At 45.9% G+C, this 24,722-nt stretch overlaps 1 protein-coding gene across 1 annotated transcript; it reads left to right on the plus strand.

The window, feature by feature from the left end:
- Window positions 1-2,021: 2,021 nt before the first annotated feature.
- On the plus strand, window positions 2,022-3,252 carry LOC123080923 (uncharacterized). The gene has a single exon (XM_044503871.1). It carries the CDS (start codon window positions 2,248-2,250, stop codon window positions 2,959-2,961), a length of 714 nt encoding a protein of 237 aa, XP_044359806.1. The 5' UTR covers window positions 2,022-2,247; the 3' UTR covers window positions 2,962-3,252.
- Window positions 3,253-24,722: the final 21,470 nt, after the last annotated feature.

A 24,722-nucleotide genomic window follows, 5' to 3' on the forward strand; every position in this document is an offset into this window, starting at 1 on the left:
AGGTAGAGATAGAGATACTATAGTAATCTTTTATATTTAACGATAGTAGTGTACGGCCCTACCCCCTTGAGGCTCGGGGTGGTTGCCCTTTTTGCCCGGCCTTAGGATCCAGATCTTAAACAAGAATCTATTTACATGAAAGTGCAAAGTCAAGTCGGCACACCTTCTCCATTCTCACTAGTATAATTATCATGAGGCACCAAACAAGGGGTTGGGATTAAAAGTCTATTTTCCACGTCTAAATCCCCTAGCAAACTCCCACCATCTAGTCCCATTCTGTTACAAACAGTATAAAATTTGCCATTAATTTAATTCCTCTCATTAGTACGTACAGGAGCAAAATAAACATGCACATGCATTTCTTCAGAAGCATGGAGACTAGTTCCAATAAGGAACACATCAATAGCAGCAAACCATGTATAATTAGCTTGCAAAGAACAACATTACATGAAGCGCTAGAGCTGTCTACCAGGCTAGTGTCGACAGAGCATAGGGCGCTGAACACACACTAGTGGCAGGAACAACAGAACAGACTCTAAAACACTAGAAGGACCTTGTATGGAAACTGCTAGAGCATACACAGATTAATCTAGTATGAGCAAAGACCATATGCAACTTACAGACTAGACGTCGTTGCACAGGTGTTCGTCGATGGAGTTTACCGGAGACGATGTCATCAAGGACGTCGACGAAGGAGCGGTCGTCGAGGACGGTGACGAAGGAGCGGTCACATGGACGTTGCCTAGAAAACTTTAGACCGCCCCATGCAGGGTTGAAGGATGCGGCGGAAGTCACAGAGACACCGCTCACCGGATTGCTGTTGCACGCTGGACATCACGATCGGCTTCGTTCAGAAGGCTGCTCAGCACTAGTGGTGCACGAGAAAGAAGATGAAGATATGATGTGTTTATCTCCCGATTCTCTCTGCACTTTTAGCATAATTGGTTTGATGCCAAAAGTTGGCATGCCAAATTTTAGCAGATGCCAAATATTGGCTAGAGATTGGTTGCTTGCCAATTTTCATTGTCAATCTCACAAAAAATTGCCAAATGTTGGCAACTTCTAATTTTACCAAATGTTGGCTTGCCAAATATTGGCAATGCCAAATGTTAGTAGCAAACCAATTATGTACAGATTATGCGAGCAACGTTTTAATGAAACGTCTTGCCGAGCGAAGAGCGTTGCACTCACACGTCCTGGTTGAGGACCCAGGGAGGAGTTGCAGCTTGACGAACGGCCAGCAACGTGCGTGCATGGAGTTTCAGTTTGTTACGTGACAGGATATGCTCAAGCATTTTGCCGCAAAAAAAAAAAAAGGATATGCTCAAGCATCAGACTGGGAATTATCTGAACTGATGCATGTGTCCATGCAATATTTCCAACTCATTTCTGTTCCCTAAGAGTATGAAACACGCAGTGAAGAATGCAGTGCATAGATTTGAGTTTTCCTTTTTTTTTAATAGGAGTACTTCTTAAGCATGAAATATGTTCTACTCCCTCAGTTTGGAATTTTCTTGTTAGGAATATAATAGTATTAGTATTTGGCTAATTAGGCGATTAGCAGATTCTTTAGAATATTCTAACCGGTAGTTAGAATCCTGGCGTTGTCCAGACGCAGTAGATAGCGAACCATCGCCATGTTTTTTTCAAACCAGCGTTGTGTCTTTCCGAAACGACGCGAACCTTGTAATCGGCATGTAAACACGACGGCTCGGGACATATAAGTACCTGCAGTCACTATCAATGAAATCAATCCTTTCACTTCAATCTTTCTTGTTTCTCTTCATTTCTCATCTATTTCCGTGACAAGTAATTGAGGGAGTCGGTGGCTTTGCTGCAAAACTGAAGACTGGCACAAGATCCGTGTACACGGCGTAGCACATTCCGGGACGATACCGCATATGTGCGAATGTGCGATTACTTATCAATCCCGACCCCATTTGCCTCGTCTCCTTTCTTCTTCTTATTAAAAGCCATTTTGGTTACGGATGGATATGAGAAGAAAAATTTAGAGCCTTGCGTGCCCACACCGCCCTTGACCACACCCCACCACCAACCGCCCTCCCCTTGGCGATCCCCACACACTTGCCCAACCAACCACACTTGTCCCACGCCTCTCCTCCTCCTCTCCTCTCGCCTTGTACGAGTCTCACCTTGCTGCGTCCATCCACCCACCGACCATCCACCACTTCCCCCAAAGTCTCCTCCTTTCTCCCTTCTCAGCCAAGCAACCAAGCGATCTCGCCGATGAAGAGGGAGGGGTTCCAGCACGGCGCCGTCCGGGTCAACCGCAACAAGCTGCTGCGGGTCGCCGGCGGCACCAACGGCGACGCGGCGGCCGCGGCGCTGGAGCTCGCCGGCGTCGCCTACGCCAGGGCGCCGTCCAAGCCGACCAACGCGTCCAGGGACACGGGCCGGTGCCGGCGGCCCCGGTGCGCCGGCTGCCACGTGCACCCCGCCGCCAAGGCCCGGGACAAGGCCAAGGGCGCCCACAAGCTGCGCGCCTCCGACGTCGCGCTCAACCACCGCCTCGTCTCCTGGCGCCTCGTCGACGGGGACCCCGCCGCCGCCGCCGCCCGCACCGGCGGCGTGCCCGACTACAAGGGCGCCTCCGCGTCCGCCGTGCTCGCCTACCTCGCCGGCGGCAACAGCTGGCACGCCGAGGACGAGGAGGAGGACGATGACGGCGCAGATCTTCAGGCCCCCCCAAGGGGGATCTCCGACCTGTACGACCTCATCGTCGGCCTCCAGGCCCGCGCGGCCCCTGCGCCGGGCGGCCCAGAAGACGACGCCGATGGCACGGCAGCAGTAACACCCAGCGATGAAATCGAGGAGCACGATGCTGAAATCACTGACGACGCCGACGAGGAGGAGGAGGACGACGACGGGTTCTGCGTGGTGCAGGGCATCACCATCGCGCTCGAGTTCTCCGACGGGGAGGAGGACTGGATCGTGGTCTGATCTCATTCAGTTTGCAAATAATAAGACGTGCAACAGAGGTCAGCCGTCCGCATCCCTCCGCCTCTGCTGCCGCTGCGCAATTCCCTTCCATCCGCATCTGCTCTGTTCCTGTTAATTGATGATCGTGTCCCTGTGTGTATACTGCTCTGTTGTCATGTTAATTGGTCGTGTCCCTGTGTATATATCTGGTGACTGTCTGTCTAATTTGTCAAAAATTCATGGATTATCATGACCTGAATCTATCAATCATGTGTGAATAAAATTAATGAAGAAGTTATTCATTCCTCTTCAGACCCTGTTTCTTTCTTTCTGATTTACGAATGGATGGATACACTTTATGAATAAAATGTGTGGATGTGGATTCATCTGAATGCTTATTTCTTCAGACCATGACAAAATTAGTGTGTGGATGTGTCTTTCTGGACGTGCACTTTTAATTGATTTCCTTCTTGATAGAGAGACTACATGATGATCTGAATGGCTGATCGGCTTTCGGTTTGTGATGAAATCTGGTGAATTCAGTTCTTGATGTGGCCATGTTCTGTAGAGAATGCTGGATGCAAGCCGTGTGGTTAGAGCATCTCCAGCCCTTCCCTCAAATCTTTATAACAAGAGGCAAATTGTGTCCGGAATTTTTCTGTGAGCGACCCATTTGCCTTCACCATCCGATGTTAGTTTCAATGGTGGGTCGTGATACCAAAGCAACAGTTTCGATGCGAATGTTCCGTCGGGTTTTGGGGACGTGTTCTTGTTGGTCAGTATCGGTCATTGGCTGTTTTACCTTGACACCTCTGGTGAACTGGTTGCTAGCTTCCAAGACTCATGTGCCTGTAAGCATCGGCTCAAACAAACTCTTGTTCCGCATGGTTTCTTCACGGCACCAGAATGTTGTGCTGTGGACGCTTGGCCATTCATCTGACGTGTTGAGTGAGGCGGTGCTTCCTAACAGCCTAGTTTTCGTATCCTCATGAGCTGCAATTTCTATGATCTCTTCCTTTAGGTGTTGATCAGAGGTGACTGTTACGTTGTTGAGATGGAAGCTATGCTTTTTTTGATAACCTTTTGTGGCTACTGCCTGTGTTGATGCCAAAATTACCAAGCTGTTTTGCTCTGCTTCTGAAATATCTGCCAGCTGATCCGCCTCATGGCCTCTGCTTCATTCCGTTTATTAAGTGGTCTTCTTGATGTTTATCAATCTTTATGCCTCGTATCACTACTTGTTGAACTGGAGAATTGATTCGACCGCTTGATCAGTGGTTTTCGTAACTGTCGAGTTTCAGCGTGTTTCCTGTTTTCACCCTTTTGTTGTAGCACAATGAGAAGATGCAGATTATTCCCCGTGCTGGGTTGCAAGCTGCACCTGACTTGTAGAATAAGTACCTTGGAGCACTCCTTACTGAATTTAATTCTTGCACGATGCATCATATCCAACTTCTCAATGAAGTTCTCTTTTATAATTCAGTTATCTTCATGCATCTACCACCGTGAATGTTGATTGTCTGTGTTGCTGGTTGTAACATAGACCCTTAAAATATATGAATATCTTGTTGCATTTCTCTGTTGCACGGTTGGCAATTATTACCATCTACTCCCTCGGTCCCAAAATAAGTGTCTTAACTTTGTTTTGGGACGGAGGGAGTATCATTGTTTCAAGTTCAGCTGTTAACCTTCTCGGATAGATGGTTGATGCGTAGCACAATCGCTGTTAATAACTTGGGCTGCGCAGTGCAGTGCATGTCGAAATGCCGGACACAATTTGCTTCTTGTTGTTTCTGGATGCGTATTGTAGATTTCCCCAATGGTCTGTTTCCTTTTCTTGCACGATTCCTTTTGAGATTCCTTTTCTTGGACGGTTAGAGCATCTCCAGCCCTTCTAGATTTTTTTTTTTTTTTTTTTTTGACTTGCAGCCCTTCTAGATGATGGGCTTGAGCTTGCCATCGTGCTATGCTATCCAGGAGTATTTTGCTGTGCGAATGCTACATTTTTCTTATAATTACATTACGGGCCCTTCTGAACCTTTTTTTCCTGCTTATTCACCTCAGGGTCGTTGTTGTCCTGCAGTATTTGTGTTTAAGCAGCACTTACTATGCATTTCATCTTTCCGAAGTTTATTTTTTCTCGGGACATGCAATCTAGATTCAAAAAAAAAAGACTTATAAAATCTGATACTGTGTTGAATCGGACGGCAGACTGCAGCTACCGGATGGACACAGGCAGGGCAGGGCTCTCGATGTGGTCTCCTCATCGGTTTCTCCTCGTGTCACGACCCAAAGGCTGCCGGGGCTCCAACAACTAAGATTGAAAATTATTCGCAAAAAAAACTAAGATTGAGAAGTGACCGTGGATCATTTGAATCCAATATCCATATTCGAGAATTCTTACCGTCAGTAGCATTTTTTTTTCTCTCGGAATAGAGGCCTGCGAAAGCTCCAGGGTGTTTTTTCCCCTCAAAGTGGACCCTGCATGTAAAGGGTCTAGTTGGGTCATGGGCACCGCATGACAATATTGGAACAAACGTTTCATTCACACTCTTTTCAACAAAATTTAAAGCATTCATGATTTTTAATTTTTACTGTGAATCTCTGAGACATTTCAAAGTAATCGAAATATATTATTGAATTTAAACAATGTTTGCAAATTAAAAAATTCTTCACGAATATGGGAAAAAAGGTCACTAATTTTATAATTGTTCATGAATTTTTTAAAAGGGCCATGAATTTTAAAAAATCTTTGCGGATTTAGAACACTGTTTGCAAATTTTTACAAAGTTCACGGATATGAAGAAACCTTCACCGTTTTAAGAAAACATTCACAATTCTGAAGAAAATGTTCAAGAATTTAAATGATGTTACTGAAATTCCAAAAATATTCATGAATTAAAAATAAATATTTAAGCAATTATAAAAATGAACAAAAAACAAAACATGAAAAAACCAGGTAGAGAAAAAAATGAAACCTTTCCAAAACTAGAAGGACCCGCCTACATGGGCAAACCACTAGTGCCGCTTTGCTCGACCCCCTCCGCAATACGCATTGAAGCCATGATAAAGACTTGGAAGAAAAATACAATTAATTCCCAAACCAAAGAATGGCACATAAAAACCAAAGTCAAATTGATCATTTTGTGGCACATAGCCATTGACTTGTTTTCCTTGACTAACATGTTCTTATCCATTTCGAATCAAGTAAACATCCGATATGTATCCATAATTCCATATTTGAGTAACACTGGTCCCGCATTCGTATCCCATAACATCTGTTTTTTTGTTTCGTAAATATGAAAATGAAAGTGAGAATAGCACTATCCAATGCGCATTTGATCCGTTCTCGCCCCTCCGGAGGCTATGGGACTCCACGTTGTACACATTCTTCGAAGAAGGAAAACATAGTTGCTATTCCTTCGCTAACTCTCCGTGCCCTTGCCTCATCCCTGTCTAATCATTGCGACGGTGTCCCGCCTAGTTGGGCGGAGGACCCACGTGTCGGTTCCGTCCTGGGCCTCTCCAAGCAACCCATGACGGCTACAAGGAAGATCCTGAAGACTTGACATAAACTCCAAGATGACGTATCCATGAGAAATCATGTCTCATCGTATGTAGTCGACTAAGATCCTGCAACCCTGGGACCCTCGGTACCTATATAAACCGAGGGGCCAAGTTCGTAGATGACACATTACAATCTCTTGGTAGGTACATGTACTTTGTACTACACCCCAACGCAATAAAAACAAGCAGAACGTAGGGTACTTATTGCCTCCCTCACGCGCGGTTGTGTGAACTCTTTGGAAAGCCTGGAACTCGCCCTGGAACTTGCCCGAAACTTCCGTTTCCCAGAACTTCTGGCCTGCCTACGCGCAGTGTCTTGGGAGGCGGCCCATGTACCCTTTTCACCCCTCACCTAACCCTTCGTGGCTTGCACTATATATACCCCCTCCTCCATTCTAGGGTTAGCAAAGGTTAGAACTAAACCATATAGCTTTGCTCATGTATCGCCCCTTGTGGGTTTCCTCCTAAGGGAGTAGGGTCTCATCTTAGATCAACAAGGCCTCCTAAGGGAGAAGGATTCCCCAAGTGAATCATCAAGCCCTCATATGGGAGAAGAATCCCCATCATAGTAGCAAACCCTCTTAAGGGTGGAGAATCCCCTCCATACGATTATCAAGACCCATCTCTCCTAGAGATTTGGACGAACCACTTTTGTATCTTTATTTCCCTTGTTGTGCTTGGATCTTGATGCATCCCATGTATTGCTTGTGATTTGAGGAGTACTTGGTGTGGACCTTGTCAGAGTGTTTCCTTTGTGATTTCTCATGTTTTCCCCTCGTGTTCCTCCTCAAATCAACCGCAATTTGTGAATATTGGGCCACCTAGGGTCTCTACCCTACATCATTTGCCCTCTTAGCAAGCAGGTTCAAGAGACGCGCGGCTCACCTCCTCTTGCAGTGTCGGTTCGCAGTGAGAGTGTGGATGGAGATTCAGACTTGGCTTGGCCTCACTAGTAGAAAAAGGGCCATTTGTCCCGGTTCGTAAGGCCCATTTGTCCCGGTTGGGGTGTTGGGAAACGTAGTAATTTCAAAATTTTCCTACGCACACGCAAGATCATGGTGATGCATAGCAACGAGAGGGGAGAGTGTGTCCACATACCCTCGTAGACCGAAAGCGGAAGCGTTATGACAACGCGGTTGATGTAGTCGTACGTCTTCACGATCGACCGATCCTCAGTACCGAACGTATGGCACCTCCGTGTTCAGCACACGTTCAACTCGGTGACGTCCCGCGAACTCACGATCCAGTAGAGCTCGAAGGAGAGTTTCGTCAGCACGACGGCATGGTGACGATGTTGATGAAGCTACCGACGCAAGGGTTCGCCTAAGTACCGCTATGATATGACCGAGGTCGAATATGGTGGAGGGGGGCACCGCACACGGCTGGAGAAGATCAACAGATCAACTTGTGTGTCTAGAGGTGCCCCTGCCCCCGTATATAAAGGAGCAAGGGGGGAGGCCGGCCGGCCCTGTAGGGCGCGCCAGGAGGAGGAGTCCTCCTCCTAGTAGTAGTCGGACTCCCCTCTTTCCTACTCCTACTAGGAGGGGGAAAGGAAGGGGGAGAGGGAGAAGGAAAGGGGGGCGCCGCCTCCCCTCTCCTAGTCCAATTCGGACCAGAGGGGGAGGGGCACGCGGCCTACCCTAGCCAGCCCTCTCTCTCTCTCTCCACTAAGGCCCATAAGGCCCACTATTTCTCCGGGGGGGTCTGGTAACCCTCCGGTACTCCGGTTTTCTCTGAAACCACCCGGAACACTTCCGGTGTCCGAATATAGTTGTCCAATATATCGATCTTTACGTCTCGAACATTTAGAGACTCCTCGTCATGTCCCCGATCTCATCCGGGACTCCGAACTACCTTCGTTACATCAAAACACATAAACTCATAATACCGATCGTCACCGAACGTTAAGCGTGCGGACCCTACGGGTTCGAGAACTATGTAGACATGACCGAGACTCGTTTCCGGTTAATAACCAATAGCGGAACCTGGATGCTCATATTGGCTCCAACATATTCTACGAAGATCTTTGTCGGTCAAACCGCATAACAACATACATTGTTCCCTTTGTCATCGGTATGTTGCTTGCCCGAGATTCGATCGTCGGTATCTCAATACCTAGCTCAATCTCGTCACTGGGAAGTCTCTTTACTCGTTCCGTAATGCATCATCCCGCAACTATCTCATTAGTCACATTGCTCGCAAAGGCTTATAGTGATGTGCATTAACGAGAGGGCCCAGAGATACCTCTCCGACAATCGGAGTGACAAATCCTAATCTCGATCTATGCCAACTCAACAAGTACCATCGGAGACACATGTAGAGCACCTTTATAATCACCCAGTTAGGTTATGACGTTTGGTAGCACACGAAGTGTTCCTCCGGTAATCGGGAGTTGCATAATCTCATAGTTATAGGAACATGTATAAGTCATGAAGAAAGCAATAGCAGAAAACTAAACGATCAAGTGCTAAGCTAACGGAATGGGTCAAGTCAATCACATCATTCTCTAATGATGTGATCCCGTTAATCAAATGACAACTCATGTCTATGGCTAGGAAACTTAACCATCTTTGATTCAACGAGCTAGTCAAGTAGAGGCATACTAGTGACACTCTGTTTTGTCTATGTATTCACACATGTATCAAGTTTCCGGTTAATACAATTCTAGCATGAATAATAAACATTTATCATGAAATAAGGAAATAAATAATAACTTTATTATTGCCTCTAGGGCATATTTCCTTCATGGGGAACCGGGACTAAAGGGTCGGTACTAAAGCCCTAAACCTTTAGTCCCGGTTCTTACACCAACCGGGTCAGATGGGCCTCCACGTGGCCGCTGCGGCGAGCCCAGGTAGGAGGGCCTTTGGTCCCGGTTGGTAGCACCAACCGGGACCAAAAGGCATCCACGCGTCAGCAGCTGGCAGGAGCTGAGGTTTTTTTTGAAAGGGGGTGGTTTAGGGGGTTTTGAGGGGTTAATTTAGGGTGTTAGCTAGCTAATAGAGAGAAGTGTCCTCTCTTATCTCCGTGCTTGGTTTACCAATGCTACTGCTATGCCTAAACATGGCTTACATTGAAGTGAAGGCAACATGTGGTGCATGTCGAAAGTAATACTAATCCTAACTTGATCAAGTTTGGATTAGTACTACTTTCGACATGCAGCACATATGTCCACTATGTAACCATAATATGTGTCCTTTCCCCTCTTGGTTGCTGCATCAAAGCGGACACCGCTGTTTTCGTTGGTGCTCTTTTGATCTTGGGCGATCGTGTAAAATGTATTCCCATTTATCTCGTATCCTTTGTAAGTCAATACAGTCGAAGATGGTCCCCTGGACAACGAGTACGTACAGATCATCACAAATAGTGTTATCACCTCTGAGACGTGTTTCCAACCAACCGCCGAAAGTCCTGATGTGTTCACATGTAATCCAGTCGTCACACTGCTCCGGGTGTTTGGAGCGCAGACTGTTCTTGTGTTCATCGACATAGGGGGTCACCAAGGTAGAGTTATGTAGAACTGTGTAGTGTGCTTCAGACCAAGAATGTCCGTCCCTGCATATTATTGAGTCCCCTCCAAGCGTGCCTTTTCCAGTCAGTCTCCCCTCATACCGCGATTTAGGGAGACCAATCTTATTAAGGCCAGGAATGAAGCCAACACAAAATCCAATGACATCCTTGATAACCCACAAGTATAGGGGATCGCAACAGTTTTCGCGGGTAGAGTATTCAACCCAAATTTATTGATTCAACACAAGGGGAGCCAAAGAATATTCTCAAGTATTAGCAGTTGAGTTGTCAATTCAACCACACCTGGATAACTTAGTATCTGCAGCAAAGTATTTAGTAGCAAAGTAATATGGAAGTAACGGTAACGGTAGCAAAAGTAATATTTTTGGGTTTTGTAGTGATTGTAACAGTAGCAACGGAAAAGTAAATAAGCGAAGAACAATATGTGAAAAGCTCATAGGCATTGGATCGGTGATAGAGAATTATGCCGGATGCGGTTCATCATGTAACAGTCATAACATAGGGTGACACAGAACTAGCTCCAATTCATCAATGTAATGTAGGCATGTATTCTGAATATAGTCATACGTGCTTATGGAAAAGAACTTGCATGACATCTTTTGTCCTACCCTCCCGTGACAGCGGGGTCCTAATGGAAACTAAGGGATATTAAGGCCTCCTTTTAATAGAGTACCGAAACAAAGCATTAACACATAGTGAATACATGAACTCCTCAAACTACGGTCATCACCGGGAGTGGTCCCGATTATTGTCACTTCGGGGTTGCCGGATCATAACACATAGTAGATGACTATAGACTTGCAAGATAGGATCAAGAACTCACATATATTCATGAAAACATAATAGGTTCAGATCTTAAATTATGGCACTCGGGCCCTAGTGACAAGCATTAAGCATAGCAAAGTCATAGCAACATCAATCTCAGAACATAGTGGATACTAGGGATCAAACCCTAACAAAACTGACTCGATTACATGATAGATCTCATCCAACCCATCACCGTCCAGCAAGCCTACGATGGAATTACTCACGCACGGCGGTGAGCATCATGAAACTGGTGATGGAGGATGGTTGATGATGACGACGGCGACGGATTCCCCTCTTCGGAGCCCCGAACGGACTCCAGATCAGCCCTCCTGAGAGGTTTTAGGGCTTGGCGGCGGCTCCGTATCATAAAACGCGATGAATCCTTCTCTCTGATTTTTTTCTCCCAAAAAGTGAATATATGGAGTTGGAGTTGAGGTCGGTGGAGCGTCAGGGGGCCCACGAGGCAGGGGGCGCGCCCAGGGGGCAGGCGCGCCCCCACCCTCGTGGACAGGGTGTGGGCCCCCTGACATGGATTTTTCTTCCAATATTTTTAATATTTTCCAAAAATATGTTCCGTGGAGTTTTAGGTCATTCCGAGAACTTTTGTTTCTGCACATAAATAACACCATGGAAAGTCTGCTGAAAAAAACGTCAGTCCGGGTTAGTTCCATTCAAATCATGCAAGTTAGAGTCCAAAACAAGGGCAAAAGTGTTTGGAAAAGTAGATACGACGGAGACGTATCAACTCCCCCAAGCTTAAACCTTTGCTTGTCCTCAAGTAATTCAGTTGATAAACTGAAAGTGATAAAGAAAAACTTTTACAAACTCTGTTTGATCTTGTTGTTGTAAATATGTAAAGCCAGCATCCAAGTTTTCAGCAAAAATTATGACTAACCACATTCACAATAACTCTTAGGTCTCATGTTTACTCATATCAATGGCATAATCAACTAGCGAGCGATAATAATAAATCTCAGATGACAACACTTTCTCAAAACAATCATGATATGATATAATAAGATGGTATCTCGCTAGCCCTTTCTGAGACCGCAAAACATAAATGCAGAGCACCTTTAAAGATCAAGGACTGACTAGACATGTAATTCATGGTAAAAGAGATCCAGTCATAGTCATACCCAATATAAATTAATAGTAATGAATGCAAATGATAGCAGTGCTCTCCAGCTAGTGCTTTTTAATAAGAGGGTGATGACTCAACATAAAAGTAAATAGATAGGCACTTCGCAGAGGGAAGCAGGGATTTGTAGAGGTGCCAGAGCTCGGTTTTGAAATAGAGATAAATAATATTTTGAGCGGCATACTTTCATTGTCAACATAACAACCAAGAGATGGCGATATCTTCCATGCTACACACATTATAGGCGGTTCCCAAACAGAATTTTAAAGTTTATACTCCCCCTCCACCAACAAGCATCAATCCATGGCTTGCTCGAAACAACGAGTGCCTCAAACTAGCAACAGTCCCAGGGGGAGTTTTGTTTGCAATTATTTTGATTTAGTTTGCATAAAGCATGGGACTGGGCAACCCGGTGACCAGCCATTTTCTCGTGAGTGAGGAGCGGAGTCCACTCCTCTTGAGAATAACCCGCCTAACATGAAAGATACGGACAACCCTAGTTGATACATGAGCTATTCGAGCATACAAAACAGAATTTCATTTGAAGGTTTAGAGTTTGGCACATACAAATTTACTTGGAACGGCAGGTAGATACCGCATATAGGAAGGTATAGTGGACTCATATGGAATAACTTTGGGGTTTAAGGGATTGGATGCACAAGCAGTATTCCCGCTTAGTACAAGTGAAGGCTAGCAAAAGGCTAGGAAGCGACCAACTAGAGAGCGACAACAGTCATGAACATGCATTAAAATTAATAAACATTGAGTGCAAGCATGAGTAGCATATAATCCACCATGAACATAAATATCGTGAAGGCTATGTTGATTTGTTTCAACTACATGTGTGAACATGTGCCAAGTCAAGTCACTTAAATCATTCAAAGGAGGATACCACCCCACTATACCACATCACAACCATTTTAATAACATGTTGGCACACAAGGTAAACCATTATAACTCATAGCTAATCAAGCATGGCATAAGCAACTATGATCTCTAATTGTCATTGCAAACATGTTTATTCATAATAGGCTGAATCAGGAACGATGAACTAATCATATTTACAAAAACAAGAGAGGTCGAGTTCATACCAGCTTCTCTCATCTCAGTCAGTCCATCATATATCGTCATAATTGCCTTTCACTTGCACGACCGAACGATGTGAAAATAATAAGAGTGAACGTGCATTGGACTAAGCTGGAATCTGCGAGCATTCAATAAATAGGAGAAGACAAGGCAATATGGGCTCTTGGTTAAATCAACAATAATGCATATAAGAGCCACTTCAACAATTTAATCATGGTCTTCTCCTATCGACCCCCAAAGAAAAGAAAGGAAATAAAATTATTTGCACAGGAAAGCTCCCAACAAGCAAAAGAAGAACGGGAAATATTTTGGGGTTTTCTTTTTAATTATTACTACTACAGCTAGAAAGAAAAACTAGATAAAAGCTACACTAATTTTTTTTGTTTTTCTTAAGATTTATTAAACACACAAGAAGAAAGCAATAAAAAGAAAATAAACTAGCATGGATATTACAGTGAAAGAGTATGAGCATCGACGTCTAGCAATGAGAGTGTGAACATGAATGTAATGTCGGTGAGAAATACGTACTCTCCTAAGCTTAGGCTTTTGGCCTAAGTTGGTTTATTGCCACGGGTGGCCTGGCGGATATCCATAGTTGTAGCCGGGGTCGTACTGCGCTGCGGCAGTTATTGCCTCCTAGGCTGCAGCGTGGCGGCGAGCTGCCTCCACCCTCCTCTCGTACTCATCTGCCTCCTCTCTGGTAATAAAATGTCTTCCTTTTGCCTGATAATCAAAGAAGGCAGGAGCAGGGAGAGTAATACGGACAGCACGACGTCTGTCAAAGATTAAGCGATACCGGAGAGGTGATTCATTCCTCTCGACAAACTGGTGGTGAACCATAGCATTAAAGTCTAAATAAGTAGGAGGCAACTCAATATCATCCTCACGTATGTCCACACCAAGAAAATTAGCTAGGCGGGTTGCATAAATTCCTCCAAAGAAATCTCCATTCAATCTATTATGATGCAACCTACGTGCAACAATGGCTCCCAAATTATAAGATTTGTCTCCTAACACAGCACTCCTAAGAATACTGAGATCAGGGACACACATGTGACATGCTTCATCTTTACCATTTATGCACCTACCTATGAAGAGAGCAAAATAATGTATAGCAGGAAAATGAATGCTCCCTATGGTAGCATGTGCTATATCTCTAGATTCCCCCACAGTTATACTAGCAAGAAAATTTCTAAATTCAGATTTGCGAGGTTCACTAGCACTACCCCATTGTGGAAGTTTGCAAGCAGTGGTAAAATCATCTAAGTCCATCGTATAAGATTTTTCATAAAGATCAAACAGGACAGTTGGAGAATTACGTGAAGATGAAAATTCAAACCTCCTCACAAAGGAACTAGTGAGATAGTGGTACTGGCGGCACTTTTCTTCCTCGAAGCTCACAAGATCAGCATTACGAATATGCGTTAAATTCTTCCTTGATGCCTGCTCGATCCATAAAGTTTTCCGAAGGCCATTCACAAGGCCGCACTGGAGCGTCCCTTGGTGGCTCATCGTCAGCATCACGCATTGCAAGCCTGGGTCCTTGCTTCCTTGAAGAACCACCTTGGAACATTTTCCTAAGCATATTTCTTCCTCTGAAAAATTTCTGAAATTTTTAGTAACTTCAAAATAAAAGTGAACCAAGCTCAACAAGATTGATAGCAACTACTCCTACAAGTGCCTAGAGCCTATATCAAGCATTAGAACTACTTGGAACCATATAAATTTGACATGCAAGCTCAAGAACATGGTCACCTAGGCAGCACAAATTTGCAATGAATAAAGCACTAGAACAAAAACTAATTGGACCAATGAAGGAGTCACATACCAAGGAACAATTTCCCCAAGCAGTTTTGTGAGAGGTGCTTTGAGCAAGGAGATCGAAAATCGCAGCAAAATGAGCTAGAACTCGTGCTTGAGCTGGATGGTGATTTTTTGGGAGGAAGAAGAAGTGTGTGGGTGCAGGAATAAGTGGAGGGGAGCCACCGTGGGCCCACGAGGCAGGGGGCGCGCCCTGTAGGGGTGGGCGCGCCCTGGACCCTCGTGGCCAGGTGCTTGCTCCCCCTATTGTGTTCTCAGTGCCAGATATTCTCAAATATTCCAGAAAAAATCATATTCCATTTTCAGGGCATTTTGTGACGCCCCTGATTCAATCGTACACTAATCATACACGCAAACGTGTACGATCAAGATTAGGGACTCGCGGAAAGATATCACAACACAACTCTAAAAATAAAATAAGTCATACAAGCATCATAATACAAGCCAGGGGCCTCGAAGGCTCGAATACAAGTGCTCGATCATAGACGAGTCAGCGGAAGCAACAATATCTGAGTACAGACATAAGTTAAACAAGTTTGCCTTAAGAAGGCTAGCACAAACTAGGATACAGATCGAAAGAGGCGCAGGCCTCCTGCCTGGGATCCTCCTAAACTACTATTGGTCGTCGTCAGCGGCCTACACGTAGTAGTAAGAGTCGTCGTCGACGATGGCGTCTGGCTCCTGGGCTCCAACATCTGGTTGCGACAACCAGGTAGAATGGAAAGGGGGAAAAGAGGGAGAAAAGCAACCGTGAGTACTCATCCAAAGTACTCGCAAGCAAGGATCTACACTACATATGCATGAGTGTATGTGTAAAGGGCCATATCGGTGGACTGAACTGCATAATGCCAGAATAAAAGGGGGATAGTTAGTCCTGTCGAAGACTACACTTCTGGCCAACTTCATCTTGCAGCATGTAGGAGAGAGTACATGATAAGTTCACCAAGTAGCATCGTATAGCATAATCCTACCCGGCGATCCCCTCCTCGTCGCCCTGTTAGACAGCGATCACCGGGTTATATCTGGCACTTGGAAGGGTGTGTTTTATTAAGTATCCAGTTCTAGTTGTCATAAGGTCAAGGCACAACTCCGGGTCGTCCTTTTACCAAGGGACACGGCTATTCGAATAGATAAACTTCCCTGCAGGGGTGCACCACATAACCCAACACGCTCGATCCCCTTTGGCCGGACACACTTTCCTGGGTCATGCTCGGCCTCGGAAGATCAACACGTCACAGCCCTACCTAGGCACAACAGAGAGGTCAGCACGCCGGTCTAAATCCTATGGCGCAGGGGTCTGGGCCCATCGCCCATTGCACACCTGCACGTTGCGTACGCGGCCAAAAGAAGAACTAGCCCCCTTAATACAAGAGCAGGCTTACGTTCCAATCCGGCGCGCGCCGCTCAGTCGCTGACGTCACGAAGGCTTCGGCTGATACCACGACGTCGAGTGCCCATAACTTTCCCACGTAGTTGGTTAGTGCGTATAGACCAAATGGCCAGACTCAGATCAAATACCAAGAACTCGTTAAGCGTGTTATTATTAAGTATCAACGGACGCCGACCAGGGCCAGGCCCACTTCTCTCCTAGGTGGTCTCAACCCGCCCTGTCGCTCCGCCACAAAGTAACAGTCGGGGGCCGTCAGGAACCCGGGCCCACCTCTACCGAGATGGAGCCACCTGTCCTTTCAGCCCCCTCATCAGAATCACTTGCGGGTACTCAACGAGCTGACCCAACTTTAGTCACCACAAGTGTCATGTATATAAAGTATATAGTATATACCCGTGATCACCTCCCTAGTGATCACGGCCCGATAGTATAGCATGGCAGACGGACAAGAGTGTAAGGCCACTGATGGAACTCTAGCATCCTATACTAAGTAGTAGGATAGCAGGTATGGGTAACAACTGTAGCAACAATGACATGCTATGCAGCAGAATAGGATTAACCGAAAGCAGTAACATGCTACACTCTTCTAATGCAAGCAGTATAGAGAAGAATAGGCGATATCTGGTGATCAAGGGGGGGGGGCTTGCCTGGTTGCTCTGGCAAGAGAAGGGTTCGTCGTCGATGTAGTCGATCACAGGGGTACCGGCAGCGGTCTCGGGGTCTACCGAAAAGAAGTAACGGAGGGGGAACATAATAAATAACAGAGCAATCAAAGCATCACAAAGCATAACATGGCAATACGCGGTACTAGGGGCGACCTAACGCAGTAGGAGGTGATACCGACGAAGGGGGGAAACATCCGGGAAAGTATCCCCGGTGTTTCGCGTTTTCGGACAGATGAACCGGAGGGGGAAAGTTGCGAGTTCGATATGTTAGGGATGTGTGGCGGACGAGCGGGTTGCGTATCCGGAATCGTCTCGTCGTTCTGAGCAACTTTCATGTACAAAGTTTTTCCATCCGAGCTACGGTTTATTTTATATTAATTTTAAAAGATTTAAATCATTTTTAGGATTTATTTAATTATTTTAAATCAACATTATCCAGAATAGTGTTTGCTGACATCATCATGACGTCAGCAGTCAACTGTGACCATTGACCAGTCAAACCGACACGTGGGCCCGTTCGTCATTGTCTTAGACTAACTAAGTAGGTTTAATTAGTTTAATTAAGTCATTATGTTAATTTAACAGATTTAAGTAAGTTAATTAATTATCTAATTAATTAATTAATATTTTTCTAATTAATTTTCTAGTTCTTTTTTTAAACGTTCTGGGGGCGGCCCCACATGTCAAAGGCACGGAGGCCTTAGCGGGCACAGGGCGGTGCGGGTGCGGGCATGAGCGTTGGCCCGACTGGGCACTGGGCGAGGCCAGCCGCGGGGTGGGGCTCGGCGTTCGGCGCCGGCGAGGCACGGCCGACCGGAGTGGCGCAGGGCGGCGGAGCGGTGCAGCAGCGGTTGCGGCAGCGGGAGCGGGCACACGCGGCTGGGCGCAGGTGGGTGCGGCCAGGCGCAGAGGGAGTGGAGCAGGCGCAGGGGAGCAGAACTCCGGGCGCGGCCACGGGAGGTCGCGGGCGCGACGAGCGCGTCCCCGGAACGAGGCAGGGCGCGGCCACGGCGCGCATGGGCCGCGGGGACACGCGGGCAGGGGCGGAACACAGAGGCACGGGACGAACTACAGGGGCGGCGGCGACTAGGCTAGGGCGTTGCGGTGAGCGCGCTCGAGCTCGAATCCGAGCTCGATACATTGCGGGGAAGTGGCGGTGCTCACTGTGGTCGCGTAGGGATGCTTGAGGGAGCCGGAGATGGTCTGGACGGCGTGGATCGAGGCGAGGCATGTGGCGGCCGTCGTCGAAGAAGATCATCGAGGGCGCCGTCGTTGGGGCGTCCTAGCTCGCGTGCGCCAGTGTAGATGACGAAGGCGACGAGGCAGACCTCACAGACGCGATGGGTTGCTGATTCGGTGGCGGTGGTTTGCGGCGGTTCCTCGGGCGCGGGTGCGCCGGCGAGGTGGTGCTCCTGCGCGGCAAGGGATCGGGCGCGGGGTGCCTGCTGACGCTGGAGAACGAGAGGGAGTGGGGGTCTCAGTCGGTAGGAGTGGGGGTCGTGCGGGAGGAGTGGTGGGATCGTGCGGGGCGACGGGGATGGGCGCCGTTTAGATCCAGGGCGAGGGGGAGTGAGAGGGGATCGGGGAGGGGAGAGGCTAGGGTTCAGGAGTCGGCAGGCCATATAGGCCAGGGGGCGCGGTTGGGCCGGTGGGCCGGCCGGCTGGGTCGTGGCCCAGTTGGCCAGGGGGGTTCTTTTTTTTTTTCTCTTTTGTTTAAGTTTTTGGTTTTTATCTATTTCCCTTTGTTTTATTTATTTATTTTAGTTTGAATAAAATACATAATTGGTTCCTAAATTAGTCTAACAATTATACTACTACCACATGACTTTGGACATCCAAATAAAATAGTCTAATATTTTACAAAATACAAAAGGCATTTAATTAATTTATTTTGCTGCTGTTTTATTCATTTTTGAGTATTTACACATTTTATACAAGTGTGGTTTCTCCACCATTATTGCTTAGGATTTATTTGTCCCATTTTGAACATTTTAGTTTTAATGTTTGAAAACTTTTATTGTTTGCCCTGATTTTGAATTTTGAATTCGAACCAGTTTCAAACTAACGCGAGATTAACAACTGTAACAGCGGCGACAAGGCATCATTACTAGAGGGTTACTGTAGCTTGATTATCCGGGCGTCACAATTCTCCTCCACTACAAGAAATCTCGTCCCGAGATTTAAGAGGTGGAATAAGGGGGAGAGGTCTGGTTACGAAAGTCTAACGAATCTTCTTGGCCTTGGATGCTCTTCTCGAAGAAGTTGATCCATTACATTGTTGTCTTCATTTCTCTGCTTCAAGTCATCATGATGAAGTCGTCATCCTTTCTTCAGGAACTCCATCGTACTTACAGAAGAATAAAGGGTGGGTATTCGGGAGAACGGACCTCTGCAAGGTTGACTATCTGGTCGTTAACATCGAGGAAGGTGGCGGAAAGTAACTCTCGAACTGAAACTTAAGAAAATTTCGAGAGCAAAGTAAGAAGGTACCATGAGAAGTTTCCAATGGGCATGCAATCATTGGATGGCCTAATCAGAAGGTGAAGGGGGTTCAGAACAACGAGAATAAGCATTGCGTCTGATACCAGAGTAGATCACTTGGTAGGTGGCCCGTGAATTACATAAGTCAAGCGCGAGGAATAACTTTGACATCGGGGGGTGCATGAGAGTCAGGTTTCGATCCTGTGGAACTATGGGTTATGGGCCCACCATGTGGGTTAAAAGTAGGAAGGGCGACGTCTTGCACGATCATGTAAGCAAGGTATGTCAGAGATAGCCTATCAGTTATGTCGGCAACAACATCGGTACCAAGGGCGAGGGACGAAGAGAACGATTTTCCTGCTCGTTGAAACGAGGCGGACCAATAGGCAAAGTTCCCGTCCATCGGTGGCTACCGGAATGTCATCAACAGTAGAAACAAGGTCTCACTGGCAGAGTTGTACACCAAGGTGTTTACATAAGCAGTGAATTATTACTGCTTAGATCATACAATTCACAAGAAAGGTTAAACAAAACAATGGAAAGGAAAAGGTGATCATCAGATTAAACAGAACAATGGAAAGGAAAATGTGTTTAAACACATATTTCAGGGATATATCCTTCCCAAGGACAAGCAGAGCATGCTATCCGTGGCAGGGTAGAAAGTAGAAAACCATTTAGGTAAGGGGGGAGGAATCTCATGATATTACCCATACAACCATGTTAGGATAAATGATAAAGAAAATTTAGCATTGTGCTTCAAATGCTCTTATTAAAAATCGGATTACCACAGACATGCTTCGAGATAGCATTGACATGGTCTTCAAGCAAAGGTCAGACTTTGGATGTAGGAAGGATCCATCAGGAACAACTTGTAGAATAAGTCTTACAATTTCCTCATGGATGAATGGATAACCTTGCAGAAAAGGAAACTATTACACTAGGTGCTCCGGCCAGGTGTGCTAGGCATGACATCACCTTACCCGGTCATGTAAAGATGTTATAACTCTTGAAAATATGTTCCAACCATCATATCTGACCGCGATTTAGATCTGATTGGTGTCAAGATATCTCAGACACGGGATGCCTGAGAAGAAAAGGTGCAACGCAAATTGACGAGATGACATTGTACGATTCCCGGGAAAATGAACTATGAAAGCAAGTTCCGAAACAAGAGTTCATCATTAAACCAAGGAGAGGGTTAGGAGGTGGCTGATGGACTCAGCGACATTCCATTGAGATTTCCAAAAGATGGATTTCCACAATTATGTGTACAAGGAGATAGCTTTTGTCAGTTCAAATGATATAATGAGGTATGCTCGAGGAAACATACACGATTGAACATTGGTTGACGGTGCACCCGAAATACGGACTTAGGTAGCACAAACAATGTTAGAATGGCGATTCGATAACCAATGGTCTAAGAATGAAATGTTGACCATTAACTTCAAAGCAATAAGGTTGCTAGAAGTTTTTTTAAAATTACTAGTCCATCTGTCGGTATTCCTGTTAGGAACAACACAGGGACCAAGAAAAGAATGGTGATGGTGAAGTATCACTTATATCAAGAATTCTCAAGAGGTGGTGAGATTCTCACGACATTCCTGACATAAAAGATGGTAATACTCCAAGGTAAAGAAGAACAATTGCTGGATAGCAAGGATCTCAAGGTATATCACAAAGCACGAACAAGTTTGTGTTGAACAAAAGGCAATAAAGTGGTCGATGATAACACAAATCATCGAGAGCAAAGGGTGGTATTTCTCATCAAGAATTCGATAGATATCTTGGAAGAGCTCAGAATGTTGATGATGTTCACGACACATTTGTCGCGAGATTTCATGAATATGTAATCGATCGGCGACGACATCAAGTCAAAGGAATGATGAGGCGAAAGATTATTGGAACCAAGAGTATGACACAACATCGAAATCAAGCTTGGTGTTCAAGGCGAAATGATACGATGAGGAAGATCGGCGTAAGGTTACCTCATCGTCCAAAATTGTGCTAGCCGATCAGGCTAGGAATGACGTGATCGGGTACAGACTCGTAAGTAAAGAAGATTACTAAAAGTTGTTGAACCATAGTGCGTACTCGGTTCAGTTATTGGTGTCTTTGAGTGTTTAATAACTCAGAGCCCGTGAAAAATTGGAATCCGTGAGAATGTAGTACTTGATGAAGAACTCATAAGAAGTTATGCAGTTGCATGATAATTTCAAGATACCAGGGGGGTAATACTCGATGACAGATCAAAATAGAGGTTGGACTAGGTTATTGCTCTCCAGAAGACAAGTGCTTGAACTTGTTCGAGAAATTGGATCAAAGAAGAACAATATGGTCGAAAACCACGATTGCAAAAGACCAAATCCCAGATATAAGATGAAATTATATCAAGGGGATAATTATTGTTACGAGAAGCTTCCATGACAAGATCTACATCGTGTCCATGGGCATGAACACAAAGTCCAAGGTCGACTCCCACTTCTTCAATGCATAACCTTTCATTCACTGCTCTAGATAAAATGATTTCAGTGTCAAAACCTACCTGGTGAATTACCAGAGGAGTATGACCCGTGAAAACTTTTGAGTTCACACAGATTAAGGAAGGCATAGGTTCAACCCATCGGGGCTTCTTAGAAAATATACCATGAACTTCAGGAGTAAATAACACAAGCTCAAAAGTAGAGCATGGTTGACAAACGTAGATGATACAATTTACCAAAGGCATTATGTATCGGGTAAAGAACTCATAAGAATTTTGGTTGTGAAGGACACTGTCGGATAATAACCCGGCAATGGGTATGGTGGTCCACAACGGGGCTGATGTGAGTATCGGTACTCAATCAGAGGAAGAAGGAATGCCAAGGCATCAGATTATAGAACATCTGAATAATTTAATGCTTAGTTAACAAAGGAATTTATGATTTCCAAAACGAAGGATCAGAAGCAGACGCTCTGATCAAGGATGGATAAACTGAATAGACCAGAGGTACAATCGACGATAAATAGTTTGGTCAAGAACCAGCTCATGTTCAAAATGACGTCTGAGCCGGAAAGATAATTTAGAAGGGTCGATTGATGATTGTGTGCATTCGTACACATGTTGAATCAATAGGATCAAAATGATAGTGTCAAAAGATACTAGTGAATATTGCTAGTGATATGGGAGCATCCATAATGTAAGCATACAAGTATTTGCAGAGCAATAGTTCGAAGAGGATGCTCAGAAGGTCGGATAGTATTTCAGAGTATTTTATGAAGCATACGAACAACTGGGGATGAACGGATACTCAATAAGTGCGAGGAATCTTCAATAGGGGTATTCATGTGGTAAAGAACTGCAAGGCAGTAAGCTTAAAGGATTTTCGGAACAACGGAGAGCAATTTAGGGCATCTTGTAATAACAAGAGCAACTGAGGATGAAGGTATGAACGACAATTGTAGGTAGTTATCCATAAGGGTATATCGGTGGTAGGGGATTGTAAAGTCGGTTGGCACAAGGGTCTCGGGAAAACCTCGGAGAGTATCTTCGGAATCTTCTGGTGCAGCAAGCGATCATCTGGAGTGAGGGGCTCTCCGGGAGAAAGTCTTTCGAGAACCTAAAGTTAGTCTTGTTAGCAAAATCATTTAACCCGAATAGAAGAGAGATCAGAATCCCGGAGTAAAGATCGAGGAGTAAAAGATCCTAATACCACCCAATGGCGATGTGGGCCCGTAAGCCACACAACCATGTTAGTAAAAGTTTTGCAATGTCTAGACTCGACTTCGGCCAAGGAGTATGGAAGGGGGATTCCTACAGGCAGTTGGCTCTGATACCAACTTGTGACGCCCCCGATTCAATCGTACACTAATCATACACGCAAACGTGTACGATCAAGATCAGGGACTCACGGGAAGATATCACAACACAACTCTAAAAATAAAATAAGTCATACAAGCATCATAATACAAGCCGGGGGCCTCGAAGGCTCGAATACAAGTGCTCGATCATAGACGAGTCGGCGGAAGCAACAATATCTGAGTACAGACATAAGTTAAACAAGTTTGCCTTAAGAAGGCTAGCACAAACTAGGATACAGATCGAAAGAGGCGCGGGCCTCCTGCCTGGGATCCTCCTAAACTACTCTTGGTCGTCGTCAGCGGCCTGCACGTAGTAGTAGGCACCTCCGGTGTAGTAAGAGTCGTCGTCGACGGTGGCGTCTGGCTCCTGGGCTCCAACATCTGGTTGCGACAACCAGGTAGAATGGAAAGGGGGAAAAGAGGGAGAAAAGCAACCGTGAGTACTCATCCAAAGTACTCGCAAGCAAGGATCTACACTACATATGCATGAGTGTATGTGTAAAGGGCCATATCGGTGGACTGAACTGCAGAATGCCAGAATAAAAGGGGGATAGCTAATCCTGTCGAAGACTACGCTTCTGGCCACCTTCATCTTGCAGCATGTAGGAGAGAGTAGATGGTAAGTTCACCAAGTAGCATCGTATAGCATAATCCTACCCGGCGATCCCCTCCTCGTCGCCCTGTTAGAGAGCGATCATCGGGTTATATCTGGCACTTGGAAGGGTGTGTTTTATTAAGTATCCAGCTCTAGTTGTCATAAGGTCAAGGTACAACTCCGGGTCGTCCTTTTACCGAGGGACATGACTATTCGAATAGATAAACTTCCCTGTAGGGGTGCACCACATAACCCAACACGCTCGATCCCCTTTGGCCGGACACACTTTCCTGGGTCATGCCCGGCCTCGGAAGATCAACACGTCGCAGCCCTACCTAGGCACAACAGAGAGGTCAGCACGCCGGTCTAAATCCTATGGCGCAAGGGTCTGGGCCCATCGCCCATTGCACACCTGCATGTTGCGTACGCGGCCGGAAGCAGAACTAGCCCCCTTAATACAAGAGCAGGCTTACGTTCCAATCCGGCGCGCGCCGCTCAGTCGCTGACGTCACGAAGGCTTCGGCTGATACCACGACGTCGAGTGCCCATAACTTTCCCACGTAGTTGGTTAGTGCGTATAGACCAAATGGCCAGACTCAGATCAAATACCAAGAACTCGTTAAGCGTGTTATTATTAAGTATCCGCGGACGCCGACCAGGGCCACGCCCACCTCTCTCCTAGGTGGTCTCAACCCGCCCTGTCGCTCCGCCACAAAGTAACAGTCGGGGGCCGTCAGGAACCCAGGCCCACCTCTACCGGGATGGAGCCACCTGTCCTTTCAGCCCCCTCATCAGAATCACTTGCGGGTACTCAACGAGCTGACCCGACTTTAGTCACCACATGTGTCATGTATATAAAGTATA

Source organism: Triticum aestivum, chromosome 3D, assembly GCF_018294505.1.
Source record: "Triticum aestivum cultivar Chinese Spring chromosome 3D, IWGSC CS RefSeq v2.1, whole genome shotgun sequence".
NCBI classification, from domain to species: domain Eukaryota; kingdom Viridiplantae; phylum Streptophyta; class Magnoliopsida; order Poales; family Poaceae; genus Triticum; species Triticum aestivum.